Source organism: Calypte anna, chromosome 17 (genome assembly GCF_003957555.1).
Source record: "Calypte anna isolate BGI_N300 chromosome 17, bCalAnn1_v1.p, whole genome shotgun sequence".
NCBI lineage: Eukaryota > Metazoa > Chordata > Aves > Apodiformes > Trochilidae > Calypte > Calypte anna.
In genome coordinates this window covers 488,833-516,101 of record NC_044262.1, presented here as the reverse complement: position 1 = coordinate 516,101, position 27,269 = coordinate 488,833, and the positions used below count along the sequence as shown (strand labels likewise).

The following is a 27,269-nucleotide window of genomic DNA, read 5'->3' as shown; positions in this document are numbered from 1 at the left end:
TGTTTGGCTGCTGGCTTCTCTAATCCCAGCCAAATCAGTGGAGCTCTTAGAGAAGCACATTGGCAGTAGTAACTGTGACAGCATTTCAAGCTGAGGGGATCTGAAAACTGAGTATATTGCCTGTACCCTTCAAGGAGTCTGAAACATTCCGTGGACAGAAAATAGAGGTGGGAAGTAATCATGAAGTGAATTAGCATTAATCTTTGTACCATGGCTGTAAGTCAGAAGTGATGATTACAGTTTGCTTAATGGATTCCAAAGAGGTTTATGAAGTAAAGAGGGAACAGGATTTCAGATAAGGAGTTGGCTTCATAAGTAGATAGTTTTCTCTTGTGGCAAAAAATATTTGTTATCACAAAGGTTCATTTTTTTTATCAGTTTGGACAAGTCCTGCTCTGCTGCAGCCTGTGGTGCTTGCACTGCAGATGGGTTGTGTCTGCACTGGTAATTGACTGGACCAAAGGCTGGAGGATGTGGAGGAAATGGTTTTGCCCTGGTTATTTTTTTCCATCTCTTCTGCTATTTTTCATGTAGTTTGTGGGCACGGTGTCCTCACAGGCATCTGTAATGAAGCTGTGAGGTGACATTCCTGTTGTGCCAGCCCTGAGTTTAAAAGCTCTCCCCTGCAAGCAGCACGAGAGAAGCTGTCACACGTGTGCACATGCAGTTCCTGGGGGAACGTGCAAAAAGTGAATCAGATGAATTTATTTGGACAAGCAGGTGACCCATTCTCTCCCATTGCTGCTGCTTTGGCTCTAGAAACTCTAAAACACCATTCCCAGAGGGACCAACCTGCTCAGTTGCTTTACCTCCCTTTCCTACAGCTGACTTGATGTGCACTGGCACTTGCTTCTGCTGTTCCTCACTGGTTTGAATCTGACCATGAGCTTGCAGGCAGGTTTCCTGCTTCCTCATGGTGTTTTTATTGTGTTTCAGGTTTTCTGATTATTTTTTTTTTTTTCTGATGTCTCCTCATGTAGAAAGAAGGGAGAATGCAGTTGGTACCTCTGTTAGTGACCAGAGCCAGGGGGTGGCCATGTCCTGTAGTCTGGCAGTCACTGCTTGTGTCAGTGTTAAGGTTCCATCACTTTTTCTAGGTGCTGAGAAACTGGTGTCTGTAATGTCTGAAGGGATTTTGGCAGAATAGGTGTAGTTAATACAGGTGTTACCTGGTTTCTCCAGGTTCTAAGTGGTGTCTGTGCCTGGCAGCACCATCCAGTTAGCCATGAGTGAATTACAGTGGAAGCTTTAGCCCCTCAGAGATATATTAAAGGCTGATTTATATTCTTGGAGTAAACAAAAAACAACTGGAAAAGTGAGACCCCTGTGTCAGAACTATCAGGTTCTGTTTCCTCTGCCCTGCATGAGGAGCACCAGCTCTGCATCCTCAACCTTTCTCCTCACCACATCCAATCCTATTTAGGTGTTTTTCCTTTTTTCTTGGCTTTGATGGGCTCAGCACAGGCACTGATGGGGAGGGGCTGTCTCTGTGGAAGCTGCCTGTTGATTTATTGTGTGCTTTATGTTGGATACTCCTGCAGGGAGACTGGGGCTCTGTGTCCTACCCCTGCTTGGTGCCTGTCCCATGGAAACAGAGCATGGGATGGGGCACAGGGAGCACAAGGCTGTGTTCTGCTCTGTGCTCTTGGCTTGGAGATAAATGGAAGGCTTCAGTCAGCATAAGGGCACTTTCCCAGCTCTAACTTGGTATTACTCGTTCTCCCTGCAGTGCTGACAGCTCCCTCTGGCTGTTCAAAGCACAAACCAGCAGCTGGGCCCAGGCTACCAAAGGGTAGGTCTGGGCTTTGCATGTTACTCAGTTCCCTCTAAAACCAGGGGGATCAGCTCATGACAGTAGCTCAGGCTTTTGTAATGCTGAACCAAAAAGAAATGACAAGTTCTTGCCCAACCTGGTGAGGGGGGTGCAGCCTGGAACAGGAGGGACCCCTTGGGGGTGGGAAGGGGCTGGTGGCAGGGTGCCAGGTCCAATCCTCAGCTCCAAACACACATCTCCTGCTCGCTGCTGATCTGCTCATCCAGAGGTTTCCAGGTGGGGAGGAGGAGGATGCTGCTCCTTGTGGGCTGCAGGAAAGCTCTGGCTGTGCTAGAGGGGTTTTTGTGTGTAGAAACTTGAACCCTCCAGACCATCCTCAAGGTTTCCAAGGGGGGATGGGAGTGTTTTAGAAATCAAGATAACTCCTTTCCAGAGGGCCTGTTCCATAGTGCCTAACATCTGTGGGAGCAAACTAACACTGATGATCCTGCTGGCTTTCCCTGCTCATGTCTCCTGCCAGCCATTCTCTCTCCATCCCCTACGATCTCTTTGGCTCAGCTGCTCCCTGACCCCCCATCTCCGATACGAAAACAAAAATTCCTTTTTTAAATTTTTTGTTGTTGTTGCTTTTTAGGGACTTGTTGCAAAGTTGCATGCTCACTTTTCCCCTTCTTCCCCTCCTCAGCAAGCAGCAGAACTCCTCCAAATCCAAGTCTGTCTGGGAGCAGAGGACCAGCCAGATCCGGATGCACAACTTCCGCGCCAGCTGCGAGGCGCTGTACAACGAGCTGGACCCCGAGGAGCGGGTGCGCTACGCAACCACCCTGCACATCAGGCCAGACATGAAAACCCATCTGGATCGGCCCCTGGTGGTGGAGCCCCGGAGCGAGGGCAGGAACAACATCAGCAAGCTGAGCCCTGGGGATGTGCAGGACGGGGAGCAGCCCAAAGGCAGCTCTGCCGACGGGGCGGAAGCTCCACGGAAGCATCACCGGCACCGGGATAAGGAGAAACTGGGAGAGCAGGAGAAGGGCGATGGGACCAAAGAGGAGAACGGGGAACCCGGGGTCGGCCACAAGGAGGAGAGGCACAGGCAGCACCGCAGCCGCAGCAAGGAGGTGGAAGGAGGGATTAAGGAAGGGAAAAGCGACCGCAGCCGGGGGCAGGAAGGGGGGAAGAGGCACCACCGACGGGGGTCTGTGGAGGAAGGGGCTGAGAAGGAGCACCGCAGGCACCGCGCTCACCGGCACGCTGCCGAGCGGCAAGGCAAGGAGGGCAACGGCACCGCCAACGGCACCAGGAGCGAGCGGCGCTCCCGACACCGGGGAGGGTCCAGGTCTGGGAACCGGGAAGGAGAACCCGGATCCAAGGGCGAGAACGGAGAAGAACCTCACAGGAGGCACAGGTTCAGGAACAGGGCCCTGTCGACCTACGAGTCGGTGGAGAAGGAGAACGGGGAGAAGGAAGGGGAGGCTGGTGAGAAGGAGCACCGGAACCACCAGCCCAAGTGAGTGGTAGGACTCATCCTGGGGACAGCATTGGGGGTGTGGGACCCAGGACACGTTTCAGGAAATTGTTTATTCTCCTCTCCATGATGTCCCTTGCTGTTCTTGCACTCACACCACAGCCCCCAGGTCCGCTGTGCTTGATTCACTAACAGCCTCCCAAAGCTGATTTTGGTCCGTGGTGGCCCACAGAATAACTTAGGATGAAGGGAGGAGATATCCTTGCTGTAAATACCAACAGACCCTCTAGGAGATAATGTGGAACAGGGAATTTTACAGCCCCTGAAGGAAGTTTCTGAGGGACATCTTTTTAAGTGGCATCCAGTCTTGCTTATCCCCCTTTGGGTTTCTTCTTTTTTCAGCCTCTCAGCTGCATCACCACTTGTTACAGCACATGGCTTCTTCCATTAAGAACGATGATGTACCCCACTTGGTTTAATTCTTAGAGAAGTCAAGTGAGAAAAAAAATAGTGCTTGTGAAGCATTAAGAGGAGTTAATAAAGAAGGATAGATTGCCTTTTCAGCATTATTAGTCTGATGGAAAAGAGATCTCAGAGGGATTTTTTAGAATAGAGTTCATGTCACCTTGGAGAGCTGTGAGTGGCTCTGAGATAATAATTTTCCTGTCTATATTATCTTCATTTCACTTGGATCTCAAAACACTTTGCATGCTCTATGGTTTGATCATGGGCCCAGGTTTGCTTTTCTCCCCACTGAAACGCAGCAGAGGAGTGCAGGAGCTCTTTAGCTGCTTCCAGCAAGATGACAGAGTGGTTTAGGGCTGGAAAACACACCACCAAATTTAAATAAGGCCTCAGGAGAACCTTAAGAAACAGAAATCAGACCCTGTTCAGACAGCAGCTGATACTGGAAAGCTCATGGCAGTTACATGCAAGTTCCATGTGTCCTTGCTTACGAACCTCAGTTCCAAGTCTCATTAAAGTGGATAAGTTGAGATTTGGTGGCACAGTTTTTCTCAATTCTGTGTTTGGATGTGGGAAAAGAGGAAAAGGTCCCATTCTATGTTCTCTAAGTTGTCCTGAAGTCTGTGACTCTTCTTTCCATGAAAGAAACAGCCTGTCAGACCTAGCATGAGGTTCTAGACGCTCTCTGAATCCTTCTGAAGCCATATTATTTAATAAAATCTGTTTTTTCTGCCTTAGGGAGAATCAGTTTGAGATTGAGGCTAGTGGAAGTGTGAGTGTCCCCGTGCACACCCTTCCCAGCACCTATCTGCAGAAAGTGCCAGAGCAGCCAGAGGATGCTGACAACCAGAAGAATGTGACACGGATGATCCAGCCCCCTCTGGACAAAACCACCACTGTGAACATCCCTGTCACCATCACTGCCCCACCAGGGGAAACCACTGTCATACCAAGTGAGTCCCGTTCTCCTCCTGATTTTCTTGCTGAGAAATTGCCAGAAATTTTACTGTATTGCAATACTCAGCCCCTGTCAATCACGATTTATCAGTCTCCTTCTTTCCCAGCCATTTCCTGTGTATCTGGCTTGAGATAAAATAAGGACTTTATTGAATGTGTCACTCACTCAAAATGAAATGTCATTTTGTTGCAAAATAAAATAAAAAGTAATAAACCCCCTGTACCTAAGACACTAGAAGTGGGAGGAGTTTTTGGATTCTAAGTCCTGTGAATTAATAGGTAAGTGTAAATGTACTGCTAAGAAGAGAATTTGCAGCATAAAGTGTTTTCCAGTTCATATAATGGAAATTATTGTAAGTAAATTATCCTATAAACCCCTGCAAGTAAATTTAGGATGGAAACCAGAGAGAATGTACCTCTAGCCTTTGGGACTGAAACTCAGAACAATCTTCTAGAAGAGGATCATGTAAGTTAAAAACCTGATGAGAGATGGAGCTTGACACCTTGAAGCACGGGGAGCTCTGCCAAAGCTGTGCAGGCACAGAGCTTAGGGGGTCCAGGGAGTCCCTCCTGAGTCTCTTTTCCTAGTGCTGGGAAGTTCAACAGCATAAAAAATTGTTAAAAATTATTAAAATTCTGAAAGCTCACCTATGAGTTTGCTCTCTTGAACATTCCAAATCCAATTGTGCTGCTGATCTATGGGAGAGGATACAGAATGATGTGGCTGCTTAGACTTGCTCTTTTTTTTTCTTCTTCTTCCCAAGAATCCCCAGCTGATCCTCTCTCCCTAATAATTTCTGGTATTTGAACCAGGATTTCCATCCCCAGTTTGTTTGCTGTTCTATAAATAAGAGTTAAGGTTTCTTTGCTGTACCAGGCTGTTGAAAGGAGCTGTGACAGTAACCAAATGATTGCTCATCACCTTTAATCAACACCTCCCAGGGCTCTTTGCTGAAGATTTTTAACTCTCTTGTTTCCCTTTCCTTAAATTCCCCTTCCAGTGAACAACGTTGAATTTGAAAGTAAAACAGAGGAGAAGAAAGACGTCGATGACTTGACAAAAAATGGGCCTAAACCAATCTTGCCTTACAGCTCCATGTTTATCCTCAGCCCCACAAACCCGTAAGTCCTCTGACTCTTCTGACACCACGTGTGGGTTACAGGGGTTCTGGGTGTGGGTATTCACAGCACAGTCTGAGCTTCATCTCTGCCACTCAGACACTTTGGGAAACTGAGTCAGAGCTTGTGTAGGCTGCAGAGCAGATGCTGCCTTTCAGCTGAGCTTTCCTGGGGGGGTAAATTGCCAAGATGAGGACAAGGTGACCCTTCCAAACTGCCCTGTGGATGGCAATTGTCTGCTTGGCTGTAGCTCACTAAGGGTGGGAGCAGGGACAGTGACTGGGAAAAATTCTCCGCAGAAGCAGGTTGGGAGCTGATCTTGTTGCTGACCAATCCTGGGCAGGTTCCTCAGCTGGAATTTCTTCAGCTTTTTTCTTCTTCATACCCTCACATCACTGAAAACTTTGTTCTTCTGGGAAAAACATGAATATTTTTCATTTGCCAAGGCAGAGAGTACAGCCTGTGGGATCTGTTGGGATTACAGCATTTCTTCTGCTTCAGACATCTCTGCCTCCTGGGGAGCTTTGTACTCAAAGCCTGTAAATACTGAATATGTTGTTCTGAAGGGCTGCAGGACTAGACAAGAGCAGCAGGGTTGTAATAATCATAACATGAAGGCTTCTGAGTCATTGTAAGCAGTAACTGAGGGCAGTGGAGGGCGTTGGTGACTTCTGCCAACCCAGGGACCTGCTGGGAGCAGATGTGATCATTTCTCTGGCTCAGGTAGACTTGGGCAGCTCCTTGCTCTTGCTCATGGAGGTTTTACTCTGCATGTTCAGATTCCTTCAACACTGCCAGGGATGGGGCAGCCACAGCTTCTGGGGGCACCCTGGGGCTCAGCACCCTCACACCAAAGAATTTCTTCCTCATGTCCAACCTCAGTCTCCTCTCTGCCAGGTTAAAGTCATTCCCCCTCATCCCATCCCTCCAGACCCTTGTCCAAAGTCCCTTCCCAGCTTTACTGGAAGGTGCTGTTGCTTATCTCTTGCTAATCTGTTGCTGACATCTCCCAAGCCCAGTCCCTCTGGGGATGCATGACCCTGGCACTGCTGGTGGGCAAAGCAGATTTGAGAAGCATGAATGCAAAGTATTCCTTTACAAGTGCCACCACCTCCTTAAAGCAGATTTGCATTTAAAATGATTTCTGGAGCACCACTGGCAGTTTACAAATGCTCCCACATCTCACTGCTGGTTATGAATGATGAAGATCTAAAAATAGGGACTTGTTATTTTTCAATGAATTGAGTCTGATGTTATTACAGATGTTATTGAAAATGTTGCCTTTCACTTGCATGGATTTATGGAGCACAGAGATGATGATCATCATCTGTCAGTTTGATGACCAGAGTTCAGGGATTCACAAAAGCACTTTTCTTCACCTTATCTTGTATCAAATCTGTTTCCTTGGTATTTGGTACTCTTTCATTCTGAGTCCATTAGCAATCCAGAGAAAAGAAGATATATAAGTAGATGGAAAAGATGCATTTTAATTCTAGTGGCTCAGAGAAAATGTGATGTAGTTGCTTAGAGAAAATGTGATCTAGTATCTGAATTGCATTCTCAGATAACAAAGTTGTTTGCAATTTACACAAATAAATCGATTGTCAGGCAGAACCCAAGTCCTTTATTCAGCTGACAAATACAGTGCAGGTGTGGAGTGCCCTGTGGAGCTGAGTGTTTGTGAGTGCTGAGTGTTTGGTCAGGTAAGTTATTGGCTGAAATTTGTGAACAGTTTCACATTGCTTGGAACTTGAAGCACTTGTCACTTTTCTTGGCCACAATTTAGGAGGAAGGGTCCTAAATAGGGAGATAGGGTCAAAGTAATCAAATACATTACTGTGAAGTATTTTTGCAGCTTACAGAGCACATCTTAGAATGAAGTGCAGACAGGGGTAGTTGGCAAGGGACTCGTAGAAGTAATACTCATAGTTACAGAGCCAGTTTGAGCTAAGAGTCTCAAAGTTCATAGCCCGTATCTCAATTTTGAAGGGATTAGTTGGTATTAAAAGGATTTCAAACCTAGCTTGAAACTTAGAGGACTTTAGCCTGTGGGTTCAAAGTGGAAAGGATGGGGGAATATGTAAACAGAATTTGCAGAGCTGAGTCTGAGTGCTGGGAAGCTCTCAGTGCCCTTCTGACAGATGGATGGAAGTCCCTGCTTTGCAGAGGGGCTGGGGAGCAGCGCAGGGATGCTCAGTGCCTTCACATCTCCCCACAGACCTGCTGCAAACTGGTGTTCCAAGCCATTGATCTGGGGCTTTGTAGCAGGAGCCCTAAGGGTGCTGTTTTCCCTCTGCTGGTTGGTCACAGCCTTCTCCTGACCTGCAGCCCCTGAGTTGCCCTCCCCTCTGCTTCTCTGGGTTGCAGGATCCGGCGCCTCTTCCACTACATCGTCAACCTGCGCTACTTCGAGATGGTGATCCTCATCGTCATAGCCCTCAGCAGCATTGCCCTGGCTGCAGAAGACCCTGTCCAAGCTGAGTCCCCAAGGAATGATGTGAGTACAAACACACACAGCCACAGCCCACTTGTTCTGCCTCTCCCAGCAGTTTACGTGTGATGTGCCCACTCCCAAGGAATAACTCGGGGCACTGGGAAGTGCCAGCCTGGAGCTTCCTTTGGCTGCACACCCACAGCAGTTTGTGCCACTGACAAAGTGCTCACAGTTCCTGTCCCTTTTTGCTGTTTCAGCCAGACCTGAGTTTGAGAACCTGGGCAATTACTGATGGTTTGGGTGATGTGCTTTACCTGGAGGAAGGTAAACATCACTCAGCAGTGGGAAGGGCTCTTCAGCCACAAGCCAGGGCTGACCTTGTCCTAAGATCCCTGCTCCACCCTTCATGTATATGGAAGGGTGCTGGTGGGAGCAGAAGCAGGAGGGGGACACCTCTTCTGTGACAGCACAGAGCCCTGGAGCAATCATGAAGCAGAGATCTGAGTGTCTTTTCAAGCTTGTTCACAGGAGGACATTGGCACAGAAGTTGGTGACCCTTACATGGACAATTCAGATACCAGGGACTACAGAATTGAAGACTAAGTGTAGAAGTTGCCAGATGCAGTTGCCTAATTTTGGATGTGTAGATACTCACAGTATGCAGATATCATCTGATGTTTATACTGACTTAATGTCCATTCCCTGGGTATAATCATGTGGATCTGATGTGGGTGGGAATCCACAGAATTATTTTAACATTTCAGAGCTCTACAGATCTTGGAATGGACTGGTATTGCATTTACCAGGATGTGTCCTGAGGAGCTGGTGTCCATCCACCCCTTAAACAGATGAAGGAACTGATTGCTTCAGAGCATGAGAGAGCAGACCAGGAGAGAGCAGGAACTGCCTGGCCTGGCCTCCTGCTCCTGAATCTGGTCACTGATTTTTTTCCAGAGGAGGATCCACCAGTCCCTGTACTGGTAATGAGCTGAAGGAGCTGTGAGCAACCTCTCCTCCTCCTCCTTCACAGCTGTGGACTCAGCTTTGCTAAAGGGATTTTACCACTCTCACACTATCCTGAGCTCTTTAATAACACTGCCATCAGGGAGAGCCAGGCTGCTACACAGACACTGCAGATAAGCTCTTTAGAAAAGGATATTCAGATATTTCAATTTGCAGTCCCTGTTTTGCCTGCTTAGTGCAGCCAAGCTCCAGCAGCCCCCGTGCTGCAGTCTGGCAAGGGCTGGGAAAAACACTGCTGTTTAAATCAGATGATTCGAGTTTGTGCTTCCCTTGAGATGAGATTTACCCACTGTAGCAAATAGCCCATTGCTAGAACAGGCCTGTTTATTTATTTTTTTTAATCTGCAGTTTATTTTAGTGCGTGCTCTCCCCTAACACCCGTTTCTCTTTTCAATTTAGGCTCTGAAATACTTGGATTATATATTCACAGGTGTCTTTACCTTTGAGATGGTGATCAAGGTAAGGATTCTTTCAAGCAAAAAGGTTCAGATTTACACTCTTTCTGGGAAGCTGGAGAAAGAGGTTGGAGTGTGAGACATCCCTTAGAGCCTGGGGAGGTGGTGATGCTTGAGCCGAGGAACAGGCAGTGCACAAGAGATGCCTTTCTGTAGCAGCTCTCTTGATTTCTTTAAACTCTTATGGAGGAAAATAAGGACAGCTTTAGTAGCTGTGGTTGTGTAAGAGGATAAGAAACGTGGGTGCCTGGTGCAGAAATATCTGTGTGTGGCTAAGGACCAAGAGACCTTACTGAGACAGCTGATTCTCCTCTTTTCCTTTAATGCTGATCAGGATTATTAATAGCAATTGATTCGTGGTCTGCCCTGTTCCAAAAAGTTGAGGATTTCTTTTGCTACTTTACTCACAGCAGAGTGATAAGTTTTGCTAAGAATGTGGGGCAACAACTTTTCAGAAAGCACAGTTCTGGGAAACTCAGAATTTATTTCTGGAGTCGTGAGGGAGTTTTTACTGTCAGAGCAAGATGCAAGAGGTGATGCAGAAAGGAGAAACTGATTTTTTCCTTGTTTGGTGAATAGAAGGATTTGAAGCTACGTGAGGCAAGCAACCTTACCTAGGCTCTCAGAAGCTCTCAGAAAATCAGATAGAATGTCTGGCATGGACTTGGAAACTCAGTTTGGGAAGATCTTTAGCAGCCCCATAAGGAGAGACTCAGCCATCCAGGCTGCTGTGTAGAGCAGCAGCTGCCAGCAAGGGCTCTGCAGAAGGAGAATTTCTTTTTTGTGTTTTGTTGTGGGTCTTTTCCATCCTTTTTTTGTGTAATATCTGGTGCCTGTTGTTCTTTCCTACTAATCTGGTAGGGTTGGGGTAGAATTAAATTGAACTCTTTGGGCGCCTCACACAGAGACTGGGGGGGGAAATCAATAACTGAATGCATGTCTGTGCTGAGTCCTCTGCAGCAGGAAGTAGTCTCATCAGTTGTGCTTTTAATTGTGTTTTATTGACTCCAGCTTTAGGTTTGAGAGAGCTCTGTGTGCCTGTTCGAGACTGAGTGTCTCAGTGATGCCCTGAGGAAGAGTTTGTGAAGGGTCTTTTGCTCAAGGACATTCCCCTGTGCCTCAGGGGTGTTGATTTGGTACTTCATTTTATTCAAACTCTTTCTTTTGATGTGCTTTCTCTAAAGATGATTGACTTGGGGCTGTTACTTCATCCTGGCTCTTATTTCCGTGACCTGTGGAATATCCTGGACTTCATTGTGGTCAGTGGGGCCTTGGTGGCATTTGCCTTCTCGTAAGTACATTTTTCTTGGACATCCCAATCTCTAGGAAATAAGGTGCATAGGAGACAGGAACCTGGCACAGAGCTGGTGGAAGCATAGAATTTGTGGCTCCATTTCTCAGTGAAATGTTCAGTTTCTGCCCTTTAACATCTTGTAGCTGGGAGGAATTAAAAAACCCAAACCTCTGTTTGTGTTGCAGAATCTCTTGAAAGTTCTCCTAGCTTTAGGATGGTTTCCTTTTTTCTTCATTCAAACACAGAACCAAGATTTTTGTGACCCCCTGACCGACTTCTTTCCAAGGACATATTATAACATTTTTTGGCAGTGTCTTCAGGCACTTGTTTTAAAAATTGTTGTTACTATGAACACAGTCAATGAAATCAGCTGATAGCTGAGTGAACTCTTTACAAAACATTACTTCCCAAGTCATGGATATTTCTGGTTCATGTGCCTTTGGTATTTCTCTCTCCTCCTCTCCTGTTCAGGGTCCTGAATGTTTCCAGGGAGTTTCACTTCTAATTTCCTCCCTCCCTCAATCACAGCTCTCTACTCACGACATGAAATAACGTCCCATGTGCTTCTTTCATGTAATGGAGGATTTTAAGCAACAGACACAGAGGAATTGCTTTTAAAAAATGAAGATGGAATGGGCTGCCCAGGGAAGTAGTGGATTCTCCATCCCTGGAGATATTTAAAAAGAGACTGGATGTGACACTCAGTGCCATGGTCTAGCAACCGCAACGGTGGTTCAAGGGTTGGACTCGATGATCTCTGAGGTCCCTTCCAACCCAGCCAATTCTATGATTCTATGAAGATTAGCTTCTAGTCTGAGCATTTTTCTCAGAAGAGACGAGAGGAAAAGCAATGAAGATTCTTCAGAACTTGAGGAGCTCAGAGTTGGATGAGGGAAAGAAATTTTCCACAGCCTTAAAGCTGTGTTAGAGCTGTTTTCCTGCAAAATTCGAGGAGGTGACTTGGAAACAGGCTACAGGACCTGGCCAGTTGAATCCCCTGCTAAATCAGCCTTAAGTAATTACAGCAACCATTTAGCAGCCTGGGCCCAAGCTGCACTCACCTCTTTGCTGAGCTGCTGATGAGAGAAGGCAAAGAAATTAGCAATGTTTTACTAATGATAAAAAGCATTCAGCTTTGCAAGGAGCTGTGGAAGTGTGTCCTGTGTGTTCATCCTGACAGCAGCTTTTAGGCAGACAGACAGAGCCATTGCTCCTCTGATGAGAAATGCTGCCATGGCCCTTGCAGCTTAAAAAATTCCTTTCTGTTGAAGTTGGCCCAGAATATTTCTCAGGATCCTGTTTTTGATTTTCTGAGGTGTCAAAATTCCTTTCACACAATGGCTGTGAGATGTGTGTTTTAGAGCTTCTCCATAGCAAATTCTGCATAGGTAAAAAAAAAAAAAGTCGTGGCTAGTTTGATCCTGGAGTGGCTGGACAGGAGGAGGGGGATTGACATTTTTGATGTGACTTTGAGTTGAAGAGCCATACTTGGGGACGTTTTGGTTTGGGCTTTCTGTGCCCAATCCTACACCAAAGAATTGTCTAGATCTTGGACCAATTCATGTCCAAAAAAAGTTTTTCAGAGGGATGCTGCCTTCCCCTCTTAAAGGACTTCATCACTGGAAATTTGTTTTCCAAGGAGCTGAGTGCTCTGTTGGAACCAAGGCTGTCTTGAGATGGAATTGCTGGGCTGGCATGATGAATGCCTCGCTTACCTAAAATTGGACATCCAAAACCAGGTTGCTCTTTAAGCTTGACCAGACATGTATGAAATACTTGAGCACAACATCTTTCAGAGCTGCATGTGATCAGACTGAGTTAAGACACTCATCAGCAGTGTCACTGTAAAAAATATCTTTAATGTGGCTGTTTTACCAGCTCCTGTTTGCAGGAACACACAACTGCCACTCCATGGGAGGGATTTAATTCCTGTGCTTGTTCTTGACCTTGCTGGTGTCCTGTAAAGGTGATGTGCAACAACTTCTTCCTGAACACACACGTCACTGAAAACCTGGGAGAGCCAGAGCTCCCCGAAATGCTTCCAGCTGGGCTATTGCAGCAGCCTGTGTTTGTTTAGGCACACAAAATGGTATCTGTCCTTGCTGAAAGGTTCATGAAATCCATCTCAGCCTCTCAAACCAGCTGTCAGGCTGCATGTAGCTCTTGCAAAGCTATTCTTTGCTTGACTGTCATTGAAAAATAAATAATTTTTTTAAGCAAGTCCCCCATTGAGATACTAGAAACAGTAATGGTGATGATGATGATGGTAAAATAATGTTTTCCATTTAGCAATGGATTCCAATGTGTTTCCCTTTCTTTTCCTAGAGATAAACATGCCACAAACATACAGACATGTTTTAGTCTTTAAGGGAATGGAAACAGAGAGGAGCCCAAAGCAAGCTAGCACATTTGTCATCCGAACTTACCAGCCCCAGGTGTAAAATCTGTTTGTTCACTAGAAATAGCCCACAAGTAGCAGCAAAGGGGAGTGGTGTTTTCCCATTTTCAACAACAGGAAGGTGGCTGAGATGCACAGAATTTCACCTTACTGTGGGAAAAGCAACCAGGATTTGTCAGACAGTCCCAGCTCTTACCTCTCGACGTGTCAGGAGGAGGAGGAAGGTGCATTTTCCCTGCTAACCCATGGGGGATGTGTGGTTACCTGGTGCTGCTGGTTCATTCTGATGAAGGTGGAGTTGGTGGGTGTGGGACAGGGGTGGGATCTCTGCCAGCACACATCTGGATGTGTGTGGGGGGCACTGTATAGCCTTATGTTTCTGTTTGTCATTGACTCTGCTCTTTCTTTGTCTTCTTCTTGCTGGAATCTCTCTCTAGGAGTTTCATGGGGTAATATGTTATTCCTGTCTCTTGCTGCACTGTTATGCCTGTCCAATGTGTGTACACACACTCACCGCCGTGGAACCCAACCATGTTACACCCATTGCATTGACTCCTTTGTCCCTGTAGTGCTCATTATTCAGTGAAATGTATTTTTCCTAAACAGTCCTCATTCATCCCAGTTTTCTTTAAGCAGAGAAATGAAGCAGACTGGAAAGCCAAATAGACCAGAAAGTGTTGACCAGAGTGTCAGAAACCATACAAGCAGATCTATTTGTACCAAAAGGATGGGAGGAGACCCCTTAGTGGGTAAATTGCAAATGTGTGGGTTGCAGGTCATGAAAGTCCTAGTCACTAGGTTTGAAGCAGCAGTTTGTTTTCATTCAGAGGATTGGGCTTTTCAACAGCATTGTTATTTATTGTGATCAACAACAGGACAAGGGGCAGTGGTTATAAACTGGAGCAGAGGAGGCTGAGGGGAGACCTTGTGGCTCTCTGCAACCCCCTGAGAGGAGGTTGGAGCCAGGGGGAATTTGAGAAGAATTTCTCCCTGGAAAGGCTGCCCAGGGCAGGGCTGGAGTCCCCATCATCCCTGGAGGTGTTTCAGGTCCTGGAGATGTGGTGCTGAGGGACATGGGGGGTGATGGCTTTGGTAGAGTTTGATTAATAGTTGGCAGAATTAATTTGTGGTTGGACTCATGGAAAAATCTTTTTCAACCCCAGTGATTTTGTGGTTCTGTGTCTCCTGCTGCAGCCCTGGGCAGGTGCTCATGGGGCAGGGACCCAGAGATGGAGCAACAAGGGAGGGAGAGAAGGGCTCCCGTGTGGTCCAGGGAACTGGGTCCTTGTTTGGTTCTCTGTCTAGGGAATCAGATCATTTAGGGCCTGGAAGAGGGGGGCTTTGTGCTTGGGCAGAGTTGCGTGACCTCATTTACTCTGCCCTGGAGGAATTCACTCTCTGGCAGGCAGCAGGGACTCCACCCTGCCCTGAATATTTGATGCCAGGACTCTGAGAGGCCCATGTTACACGAAATCAGAGCTGCTGGCAGGAGCTGCAGAAACAAGAAGCTTCCATTTAAAAGAACTATTAATTTTTAAAGGATTTTTTATTTATTAAAAGGAAAAAAAAAAAAAAAAGGCCATGCAAAGCACTCTTACAATATTTTGAATGTTTTAAATACATGTGCAAAAAACTGCCCCAGAAAAACCCAGAATTGGCCAAATTCAACCAGAACTGACCTAATGGTTTTTTTTTCTTTTCTTTTCTTTTTTTTTTCCCTTATGGTGTCTTTTTTTCAAGTCACTGGGCTTCTGTTTGCTGTCTGTCTTTATCCTGCTTGCTCTTCTGTAGCTCTTTGGAATTTTGTAGCTGTTACTCTGCAGCTCCCTCCGATCTGGTCCTTCCATAGCAATTAATTTTTGTTGTGAGTAAATAGTCTGGTCAAACGTGTGTTTGTTTATACACTTTTTTGACTGAATCCTCGTTCCATCTGGACCTTTTATTTTGTGGGACATCTGGCTTTGCTTTGGAGAGGTGTAAAAACCAATATTAGCAGAGGGGATTCTTAAAAACCCTGAAAACAACCCTTCAGGTTTTATTTGACAGGCTGAAACTGTCACAGAGGATTTCTTTAGTTGAGATGCAATTTGCATCACTCTAGTTCAGAGCATCAGTCTGTTGAAAAAGCTTTCTCCTGGAGCAGGAGCCTTGCTGTGACAAGAAGTAAGGAGGATTTTCAGGATTCTCTGTATGACTTGGGTCATAAATCTCATTAATGTTTAATTGGCTCACGCTCTTCTTCAGCTTAGGTTCCTGAAAACCTTAAAAGAAAAAAAAAAAAAAAGAAGAAAAGAAAAGAAAAAAAAGAGTAGAATCAAGCCTTGTTAGTGTCCTTTGTTCAGGCAGAAGGAATTCTGTAGGACTGGAGCTTTCTGCCCCTCAGCTCCAAGCCCTCGGTGCAGCCTCCTGTGCTGCAGACCCAGGAGAAGGATTTGCTGAGCCCCCCACCCCCTGTTCACACATCCCCAGGAGCTCTGCTGATCCTTCTTAGAAATCTGAAGTCCACAGAGGTTGTTGATTCAGGCTTGGAGCCAGCCCTGAGCCCTGAGATGGATCTTCCAGAGCCTGGGAAGTGTCTGTGCTCTCCTCTGGAACTTCACAGCTTTTACTTGCCCCAAATTCCTGGCAGGGGGGTAAATAGGTGTCAAGATCTAGGATCAGGAGCACTGGAAGGCACCATTCAGAAGGATTCTGGGGTTCTGCTTGACCCCAGGTGAGGTCTGCTGATTTGAAAGCAAGGATACAAAGCTAGACATGGGCCAGATCTTCAGTTGTGCTAAAACCTAGAGACAGCCAATAGAAGAGGATCTGGCAGTGTCTGCATCATCCAGAGCAGATTAAAGGCTCCCTAATGAGAATCAAAAATGATTTCTATTAAATACATAATAGTTCTGCTGTGGCTTTTAATCAGGCCTGTAACTCCATGAGTATTAGCTCAACCACCTGGATTTACAGTAATGCTAGCAGTCAGCATCCACCTGAGGCAGCTGAAAATGGCCCTAAAGCATCCCTGAAAGGTGAGAGAGGGAGAGGGCAGATAAATCTCCATCCTGATCCCTCTCTCCTCCATTTCCATTCTATTCTATTCTATTCCTCTATTTCTATGTAAGTCACATACAAAGGCAACTTGTGTTTAACGTGTAAATCATTAGATCACAGCCCACAGCCCTCCCTGAACTCCTGGGGTCTCACTGCTTCTTGCATTTCAGGACAACTGCAGTGAGTGGGAGATGGAGAGAGGAGGGGAGGCAGCACTGGGGGCTCCCAGGTTGCAGATCCTACTCCAGTGGTAGCATTGAGTAGTACAGTGTTAGTATGGAGTTATTAGTCCTTTAGAAGTGGTTAGATTGCAAAAAGACACTTTCCAGGGCTAAGCAAGGTCAGCCAGCCATGAAGCTTTTATCTCAGGTCTCCTCTAGCAAGCGCCGGCTGTGAGCAGGGGGTGGGGAAGCTTTGGTCTCTCCTACCTGCACACACCTCTCCCAGGTTTCTGTCGCTTCCCTCTTGGAGAAGAGAAATGTTTGGAAAGGGTAGGTACAGCAGAGTCTGCTCAACATGTTCTTCATTCACACCTGTGTTACCTCAGTAGAGTCTCAGACCCAAACCTACAACTGTCATGGCTAAAAATCTGTTCAAGATTTTCATCCCATTTTTCACTTCATGCAAAATGAAGGGGAATGTCTGGGCTTGCTGTCGGGTTGGAAGGAGAAGATGTGACTGTGTTGGAGGTGGGTGGGGAGGAAACAATTCTTGTTTATTTGGGAAGTGCACGAGGGAAGGAGCTCTGCCCTTCCCCTAAAACGAACCAAAACCTCTTGATGGTAACAAGAGGAATGGTCTTGAGCCTCACACAGAGTTTTCACAAAACCTAAACCCAAGGTGTGACTTCCAGCACCCGCATGCCTGGGGAGGGAGCTGCCCTGGGCATGTAATATGCCTCTATATTACATGATTCCGCATGGATTTGGCAGCATGATTCCTAAGAGAGACCCAAGGATGAGGGCACAGCAAGGAGAGCATCTCTGGTCCCCAGGAGAGCCCTGTCTGTCCCTCACCACCAAGGCTCCCCCTGCTCACTGCCTGCTTGTCCAGAGACAACATCCCTGCCAGGGAAGTGCCAGAAGCACACAGAAATGTTCTCCTGTCTGACCCAGGAGCCTGGGAGGAAGGAGAACCACGTGTGACTTTCTCACTTCTCCTGCCCAGGGTTGGGATGGATGTCCTGAGCCTCCTCTCCTGGTGGCTGCATCCCAGGGGTGCTGCTGGCCCAGCTTTGGCCACTGACTGGGAAGGGGGTGCTGGGGTGGGGAGGTCACCAGTTCCTGGGTGATGCTGGGTGAGTAGATGGGGAGCAAGCAAAGGCTGGGGAACAGCAGTGGCTGAATGCTGCCAGGACCATGTCCTGCTCTCAGCTTCCCTCCTGTGCAGGGATTAACACCAGGCAGGTGTTGATCTGCAGCCCTCAGCAGTACTGCCTGTGCCTGTGGTGAGGATGGCACCCAAATCCTATAAAAAAACCTCCAAACTACCAAAAAAAACCCCAACAAAACCCCAAAACCCAACCCACAAGCAAAAGCCTACTGGATGTATCTCTGTTACTAAGGTGAGGACCAAACTATTGCCTCTGTTCTTCTTGTGCCTTTTATCCCCTGCAGAGGAACCAAAGGCAAGGACATCAACACCATCAAATCACTGCGAGTCCTGAGGGTCCTGAGGCCCCTGAAGACCATTAAAAGGCTGCCAAAACTAAAGGTTAGAGAGCAACCACAAATCTTTCCTTCCTCTGGGGGTTTGTAGCCAATGGGAGTGGAGCTGCTGGAGTAAAAACTTCATCCAAGTTATTTCTGTCCCTTTTATTTTGTTGCAATTAATCTCTCTGCCAGATTTCTCAAAATAGCTGTGCAGATGTTTGGCAAATTCCAAGCATTTCTTCAGCAAACATCGTGTGTAATATTATGAATTCTTGTGAATCCATGTTAAAATTAAACTTCTAAAAACAGAAAATTTAAAAAAAAAAGTGCAAATAAATTAAATTACAGTCTGTAAGTGTGATGCTCTTGGAAATAATACAGAAGAAAATAGGTTTTGGAGTGTTTGACTTTCCCTAGAGAACTTAGTATGAATATTGCAAGGTTTTCCACAGTCTGTCTAAAGAGAAATGTCAGTGCTGTGTGAGGACTTGTAATCTGCTCATCTTTTCTATTAAAGAATGTATCTGTAGAGGAGGCTTTCATAGCAGCTCCCTTTCATCTTGAGACTATGAAGTTAGACAGTGAGATCACTGTAATGTCCAAAAATGACTTATTCAACACCATTTCAAAAACATTTTGAGATAGAGCCAGTCCCTGGAAGAGCAGAGGAGGCAAAGAGTTACAGGATCCAGTAATTTCTGGGATTTTTGGGAACTCTTGGGTGTCTGATGGAGAATGGCTCCATGAAGCATCACTGCTTGCAAGCTCGTTTCTGGGAGAGGTGGGGGAAAGCACTGGGTGAAATGTCTGACAATTCCTGTGTTCATAGAGTAGCACCAAAAAAATCAGGTTTTGGTATTGTATAGATTTGCTTTTGTCCTTAGCCACGATTCATGCTTGCATAATTTGGTTTCATTTGATTGCATTCTTATGAGCACTGAATTTGCCTCAAAAGGTAAAGAAGAGTAATGCTGAACAGTGTAGGAAATGGTCATTATTTGTTTAGAAGTTGGAATTGTGCAGCTCTTGGGTCATAAACCACTTAAGAGCAGCTCTGTCCTGCAGCAGGATGCTGAGCACTCGCTCTCGATTGAATGTCTTCCTTATTTTCAAGCCATTTCACAGTAATTTTACCACTTCTAAGCAATTATTGAGAAATCTTTATGTGAAGCAGAAGTCATATTCACATGGTTTATCTTCAGACTTCTTTCTATTATATTTTTCCCATGGATATGCTCTTGTTTGCACCGATCAGCAAAATCAATGGTGTGATTTGAGATATTTCCAGTGTTTTAATTAAGGATTTTTGGGTTGTATCAGGGGTGTAATTTTGTGAATTATTCACTTCCATTCAGAGGAACAGGAACAGCATTGTACAAACACTGTGCTTGGGCAGTGAGACTGCTCAATTTCTGGTATTATGTCAAACTTCTCAGACTAAAATTAAACTACAAATTACTTGGAACAATGAATCAATGAATCAGTGACTAATAACCAAATAATAATAATAAGTGCATTTGAGAAGTCCTTTGCTGGGAGTTCAGAAGTGACATGTGCTGACTAAATTAATTTTGATAGACAGTTCATTAGAAAAGAATTATTCAAAGCATTTGGTTGTTTTGCAGCTGGGATATTTCCTTACTTTTCAAACAGTTCAGATAATGATCAATGAGTAACAAATGTGATCACCTTTTCCCTATCTACTGGGAATTAAGGAAGCACAAGCCCATTTTTCATTTTGTAATTGGCCAGGGAAATATTTCCTCAGGACCAATATTAATCTCAGTGAGCTCTGATTATCTCTATAAATTTTCTGAGCATCACCAGAACAACTCAATGGCACAGCAAAACTCTCTGGGAAAGCAGGAGGAGGAGGCAGAGGAGGAGGCAATGGTGTTTCCTGGCCAAACACTTGGTGTGCAGGTCTGTGGAGCCATCCCTGGGTTGTAGGCTGGGTAATAATAATATCAGTCCAAGATCTTGGATGTCAAGGTGTCAGATGCACTTCTCCTTTCCAGCCCTTAACCTTCCTCTCCTCCATCCCCAGGCTGTCTTTGACTGTGTGGTGAATTCCTTGAAGAATGTCCTCAACATCCTCATAGTTTACATGCTCTTCATGTTCATTTTTGCTGTCATTGCTGTGCAGCTCTTCAAGGGCAGGTTCTTCTACTGCACAGACGAGTCCAAGGAGCTGGAGAAGGACTGTAGGTAGGCTGGGGACAGGGGCTCTGGGGGGAGTTGTAATACCCCAAGACTTTTTCCCAGTTTTCTCTGGGTCAGACAATGTAGGGGACTGTTAATTGCTGGCTTTGCCTAAAGAAGAAATGCCCTGATTACAGTTTCTTTCATTTCTCAGAGCAGGGGTGGAGTCCCCATCATCCCTGGAGAGGTTTCAGACCCTGGAGATGTGGTGCTGGGGGACATGGGGTGAGGGTGGTCTTGGCAGTGCTGGGGGAAGGGTTGGACTTGATGATCTTGAAAGTCTTTTCCAATCAAAACAAATCCCATGATTCTATGTTTCCTGTGGCTTAAAATGGCTGAAAAAATGACCTTAACTTGTGTTGCAAACCTAAGGGCTGTGTCTTCATTTGTCTTCAATACAGAGCATGGTTGGATTCTGCTCCTGGGGCTTTTCAATGCTCCTCAGTCAGTCACAGAAATGGCTGATTTGGTTGAATTCTCTCATTTGGTCCAAATCTCTGTTTTTCCTAGGGGTCAGTACCTCGATTATGAAAAAGATGAGGTGGAAGCACAGCCCAGGGAGTGGAAAAAATACGAGTTCCACTACGACAACGTGCTGTGGGCTCTGCTCACCCTCTTCACTGTCTCCACGGGAGAAGGGTGGCCCACGTGAGTACACGGGGCTGGCAGGGGCCATGGGCTTTCCCCAGCTCTGAGGGACACACAAATAGCAGGTGACCTGTGCAATAAGAGCAGGATTTTATCAGTCAAGATTTTTTCCTTTGCCTTGTGTGATCAGTGGGTGAATCACTGAGCTCTGCACTTTCCTTGACGTTCTCTGAGCTTGCACCAGGGATGCTCAGGAAGTTCTCAGTATTCAAGCTTGCTTGCTCCAGTCTTTTGGGCTTGCACACCTTTCTCAGGTGTACAATTGATAATGAAAATGAGAGGAAAAAAGTACAGTGACCTATGCTGAAAGTATGCTGGGTATGACAGTCCCAAAATGATATTTACTGTTCAGCATATGACTTTATTTTGGCACACTTTTCTGCTGGGACATGTGGAGTACAGTCCATGCTCAGGGTTTCTCCATGGCAGGTCTTCCTGTCCTCCCTGTTTGATGTTTATTTTGTAAAATCAAAGAATAAAACATACAGCATCAGCCTCCCTTTTCCAGTCCCTCGCTGTGTACCTCTACTTGGAGATCATCAGTCCCTTTCTTTTCCCACCCTCCCTTCATCCCTGTTGACTGGAGAAGAGAAGCCAGATCTGACTGTATCCTCTCCCCTTGGCCAGGGGGGATCAGTGGATCTGTACCCAGCAAATCTGCATCATTCTGCAGAATGGTGAAACCAGGAAGGATTTCCCTAAACATCCTCAAGGAAAACTTCTTCCCACTTTCCCCAAAAAGCTGGGAATGAGTTTGACCTGAGCATATGTGGAAAACCCTCCACGTGAGTGAAGGCCAGTGAGTGACTCTCGGGGTGGCACTGGTGCTTCACACCGATTTCATTGACTTTTCTTCTCTCTTTGCCCTTGCTTGCAGTGTGCTGAAGCACTCGGTGGATGCTACCTACGAGGAACAGGGTCCCAGCCCTGGCTACAGAATGGAAATGTCTATCTTTTACGTGGTCTATTTTGTTGTCTTCCCTTTTTTCTTTGTCAACATCTTTGTGGCGTTAATCATCATCACCTTCCAAGAGCAAGGAGATAAAGTGATGTCAGAGTGCAGCCTCGAGAAAAACGAGGTACCAGAGCCTTCTGAACATGGAGTTGGCACCTGGGGGCTCAGGGCACCTCGATGCTGCTGGGAGCCCAGTCCTCAGCCCAGTCCTCATCCCTCCTGTGCCCTGGGAGGAGCTTTAGAGCAGCCCTTACCTGAGGGGGTGTACAGACCATACAAGTGACAGATTATTTCAGCTTTTGTGGAAAAACAAGAGCAGGGAGAGCCCTGGATGCTTGACATTCGTGAGCACTGTCACACGTCCCTGGGGGCCACAACTCTGCTTCAAAGTGAAGACAGATTTGCAAGTTAGCTTAGGCATGGACGGGTGAAAGGAGATGAATTTTTGGCCTTTTAGAGGCTAGAGATCAGAAATCAACCTGAGCTGCAGTGGCTCTGGCTCCCCAGAGGAAAGCTCCTCCAGCCAGGCTGGAGATCTGGCTGAGATGATGTCCCCTTGACAGCATCCAGAAGTCGGTGCCTTGGGAAGAGTGTGAGATCAGGGCAAGCACTTTTGAGGCTTTTCTTCAATCCCCTAACAAATACCAACATTTTCAGCTCAGGAACCTCCTGATTTGGAGATGTTTTTTCTGTAGTTGGTGACATCTGTGTATCTTTCTTCCATGGATGGGTCCAGTTTCCTCCTCAACCCATGCAGATTTTTAACATCTGCAACATCCTTCATCTGGGGTCCCAGAGCCTCAGTGACCTGTTCTGCAAAGAACCATCTCTTTTCATTCCCTTTGCAGCTGGAACCTGATTTTTGATGAAAAGAGATGCTTTTTTAATCGATTAATAGTTAGTGCATTGTTTGTCAGTAGGAACAAAAAAGTCCAAAATAAAGCAGAATATTTAGAGATGTTTTGCCCACGTTATTTTTCAACTGAGAAGAAAATACTTCTGCTGTAATTTAAGGCTGCATTCCTATCTAATCTGAGATGAGAAATGCTCCAAAATCAAAATCTCTTGTGGGTAGAAACCAAGTTTTAATGCAGCTTTATAGTATAATAATGTGAACAGGAATAGGCACCTGGGGGGGGTTGGAGGTCGCCCAGTATTATTTGTTGGATAATTTATTGGTTGAGGTCAGTTCACATTTTATGAGATGTTACTACCTGGGTGGGTTTTGCTGTGGGTGAGAACACGCCTGAGCTTCACGAAACTTCTTTTTAAACACAGGTAACAACTTTACCAATCCTCTGGGTTCTATAAATATGTATCAGGAGGATCTGGCAGTGGTTTCAGAAGTGAACCTGTGGATTTATGTCTCCCTTCCCTAACCAGGGTGGGATTGGGTCCTACCAAGAGCTGGGATGGAAAGTGATCTCCTAGGGGGCCATAGGAGTGCTGTGGGATTTAAAATGTCAGCAAGTGTCCAAAAAGGGTCAGAATTTGGGGATCCTGTGCTGCATTTCACAGGGGTAGCCAGGACTCTCCTTGTGTGTGGGAACACTTAGAAATACCAACTCCAGTACATGCTCTGCTCGCTCTCCCAGCGATGTCCTGACTTACAGAGACTCCCAGACCTTCTTTTTCTGTTGCTGTTGTTGTTTTGTATTCTTTTCATCCCCTTTTTGTTTTTTAGAGGGCCTGCATAGACTTCGCCATAAGTGCCAAGCCACTGACCCGCTACATGCCTCAGAACAAGCAATCCTTTCAGTACAAGATGTGGAAATTTGTGGTGTCCCCTCCCTTTGAGTATTTTATCATGGTCATGATTGCTCTCAACACCATTGTCCTAATGATGAAGGTTGGTGGGCTGCTGCTGAATCTTTGCCATTTTGGGCTGACAAAGGTGGTGTTTGCTGGAAGAGGTTTTGTGCTCTCGGGGCAGAGCAGCAGCAGCTGCTGCCACCTCCCATCTGCCTGAGGTCTTTTTAGATGCCCTTTGGGATTCCTTCATCCCCAAAGGGATGTGGTTTCATTGGGATGAGATGGGATTCCTTTGCACGGTGCTGGTTCAGCCCCTTCAGTGTATGGTCAGCAGGGTGGGAACCTGGGCTTCCCACTGCAGAGCAGGGGCTTTTCTTGAGGGTGCTCAAAATCCAGGGAGTCTTCCAGTAACAGCTTTTCTTCCATCCTGATTTAGTTCTATGATGCTCCCGAAGCATATGAAGAAATGTTGAAATGCCTGAATATTGTGTTTACATCCATGTTTTCAATGGAATGTGTGCTGAAGATCATTGCCTTTGGTGTGCTGGTACGTGCCCTCCTCTTTTCCTTTCAACTGATTCCCCTACATGAAATGTTGGGATTGCAACCAAAAAAACCCCCAAAAACAAACAAACAAACCAAGCTATGCTGCAAAAAGAAAAAAGCCCTTTAATCCCTTCATCCTCTTTGTGTTTTCCTTTGGCAGAATTATTTCCGAGATGCCTGGAATGTCTTTGATTTTGTAACAGTGTTGGGAAGTATTACTGATATTTTAGTAACAGAGATTGCGGTAAGTACCGTTTGCTCCAGGATGCTCTGTTTAAAAAGAAAAAAAAAGGAAAAAAGCTGTTACCCTGTCAGGATATTGCACCTTTTCCCTTCCAGCCTCATTCCCTCCAGCTTTCCCTGGGACTCACCGTGTGCTGCTGGCTGGGCTGTTCCTGCAGCCAGTTTCCATCAGCTCTGCACTTTCCAGGGAGATGAGCACGGCTGGCAGCCCCAAAAAAGCTCTAATGAGGACCACAGTGACTCTGCCAGGAAGCTGGGGCTTTTCCTTGTTCAGCAGATTACTCTAAACCCCAACCATTTTTTGCCTATTCATGGAAAAATCCGATTGAATTAAATAGAGGGGAAAAATCAACAAGATTGGGTCGTGGGGATGCTGTGCAAGACACGCACACAATCTGTCCCTTGGGGCTCCTGCCCAGTCTGGGGAAGGTGATGAGAGGGGATGGGAATGGGGGAACAGCCAGAAACCCAGCAGCCTGCACAGTCTTGTTGGGGCATTTCTCTTAAGTGCAGAAAAACCTTGGTGAGACAATTGTTCAAACAAAGCAACAACTTCTCAGTGACTGTTGTCTCCCTGCTCCTGTAGCGTGCATCAAGTGTGCAAACTTGCCATTAAATTCTAGAGGATTTTTCCATAAAGGCAGCAAATGTCTGCCTCAAATTACTTCCCCACTTAGAAACTGCTCCTCTCCTCTCCCAGTGCATGTTTTAGATGATGTTTCTATACTTGTGTGATGGATTTGAAGTTGACCATGACTTTTTTTTCTCAGTCCCAGGGATTTTGCTTATAGCTCTGTTCTGGGTGTGCTAAGAACTGTGCTCCCAGGCTTCTTTTCAGGCCATTCAGCTGGTGGTGAGGACCTAACCTTCTTGGTACAAAAAAAGCACAGAAACCCCCAAGGTTGTCCTGCCCAGATGAATGGTGTTCATTTAACAGTTGGTGAATCCTATCTCCTAGGCTTTGGTTAACATTCTGGTTTCAGTACATGGTTTCCAGCCAGGGTAACACCACTCAGAGCAAACACAAGCTTTGGCTGCCACTTCTCTGGGTGCTCAGGAGGTTATTGCCCTGTGGGCAGGCACTGGGTGTCCACCTCTGGTCCCTCTGCCCTGAGACCCTCTTGTCTAAGTCAGGCACCCAAGCTTGGACCTTGGCTTGAAAATTTGAGAAAACCTTTGCAAGTCAGCCCCAGACAGAGCCTGAGGCTTCTCTCCCACCCTTCCTTCTGCCACATTTGCTGGCTCTCCAAGGCTGGTATGTTCTCTTTTAGGAAGGCTTCTCCTTCACAGCTCAAAGCCCAGATGCTTCTTAAAATCCTCCTTTGTGCAGCTGTTCTGTCAGCACTCATCAGCTGAAGCCATTCCCTGCCTGGTTTACAGACCTTTGCCTTTCCCTGCAGACCCCCAGGGTGCCAGAACCTTGGTGAGGGTCCCTGCTCCCCAGGATTTGGTTGTGGACTGATCAGGAGGGGCTGTCACATGCAAAGCCACAGCACCTCTAGGGCTGGCTGTGCACATTCCCAACATCTGGAGGCAGTAGCTGTCCCTTGGCACTGCTGTCAGGGGGAGGAGAGGTTCTCTGATCCCTCTCCAGCCCGTGCCCACCTGCAGCAGCATCCCCAGCCCCACTGGATGGCTTTTGCAGCCACCCTTGGGATGCTGCCTTCAGCCTTACACATCATAAAGATGTGGATCCCACCGGACCAGACTGCTCCAAGCCCCATCCAACATAACCTGGAATGTCAGTGTCCTGGCAGGGTGCAAGACAGGGCTGCAGCAGCTCCCTGCCTGCCTTTGGAGCTGAGAATGACCAAAGAACCAAAGGTCTCCACTCAGCACTGCTCAGAGCTGTGTCCCCAGAGGACTCTGACCTCCTCTCCATTCATCCTCCTCAGCTCCAGCCTGATGGGCAGTGCTGGGGACAGGTGGGTGACATCCCCCTTTAACCTGTACCTTCAGGAGGGCTTTTTGGGCTGGGAAGCCCAGGTGACACCCAGCAGGTGATCCTGGCCATCATGTCCCCAGAACACCCACCCGTGCTGCCCCCAGCTCCCAGGGGAGGAGATGCTTTCTGGGCACAGCTTTGGGATCAGGCTGACAAATAGTTGTAGGAGCCTCACTTTTCTCCAGGACTGTGTTTTCCAGCTCTGAGTGTGCTCCAAGGTAAAGAAACCCACTCACCTGGGTGGTCTCATCTTGGGAGACTCAGCTTCCACCACCCTTCCTGCAGGGATATTTTTAACCCACTGAAAAGTAAAGATAAAAGGAAAAGAAATGTGTTGTTGATGAATTGCTTTCTTTTACTTTTCTAGTCATGTCATATGTAATTTATTTTGTGAATGCAGTAGAATATCTCTATATTTTTCTATTTCCTTAGGCAAAAACATGTATGTCAGTTTTTTACCCTCTCAGTATTTGAGGTAAAACAGGAGCAATAAGGAGAAGGTGTCCTTGAGGACGTGGCTGCCCTTGGGAGGCCAAATGGGTGTGTGGCAAACTGACATCTATTTTTATGCCTGGAAATATGAAAAAACCCAAACAATATACTGAGAAGTGTTTGTGAATTGTCCTCCCTCCCAATTTGCATTACAAAATGAAATGCAAATAACTCCTGCACTGTCTGTGTTACCTTTAGGATCTCAGAATCTGTTTTGGTTTGAAGCATTTTTTAATTTATATGATTACCATAAAATAACACCCCCCAACCCACCCCCGAGAAACCCAACAGTTTTTTTCCAGTGAAATTTTCAGAGTTTCCTTTTTTGCTTGTCCTGATTACTCATTTTCTCTTTTGTTTCCTGTTTTGTTCTTTATTTTCCTTATCTACCTGCTGAATCACGCCATCCAA

At 46.3% G+C, this 27,269-nt stretch overlaps 1 protein-coding gene across 1 annotated transcript in view; it reads left to right on the top strand.

Moving 5' to 3' along the window:
* The window catches only part of CACNA1B (calcium voltage-gated channel subunit alpha1 B), a 199,011-nt gene that overhangs the window by 140,141 nt on the left and 31,601 nt on the right, over window positions 1-27,269 (top strand). The window contains 13 exon segments of the mRNA XM_030461487.1: window positions 2,460-3,281; window positions 4,443-4,657; window positions 5,663-5,783; window positions 8,148-8,277; window positions 9,637-9,696; window positions 10,877-10,983; window positions 18,040-18,136; window positions 20,123-20,283; window positions 20,788-20,925; window positions 21,803-22,004; window positions 23,565-23,729; window positions 24,069-24,179; window positions 24,339-24,431. Of these exon segments, the coding sequence (XP_030317347.1) occupies window positions 2,460-3,281; window positions 4,443-4,657; window positions 5,663-5,783; window positions 8,148-8,277; window positions 9,637-9,696; window positions 10,877-10,983; window positions 18,040-18,136; window positions 20,123-20,283; window positions 20,788-20,925; window positions 21,803-22,004; window positions 23,565-23,729; window positions 24,069-24,179; window positions 24,339-24,431 (2,422 nt within the window).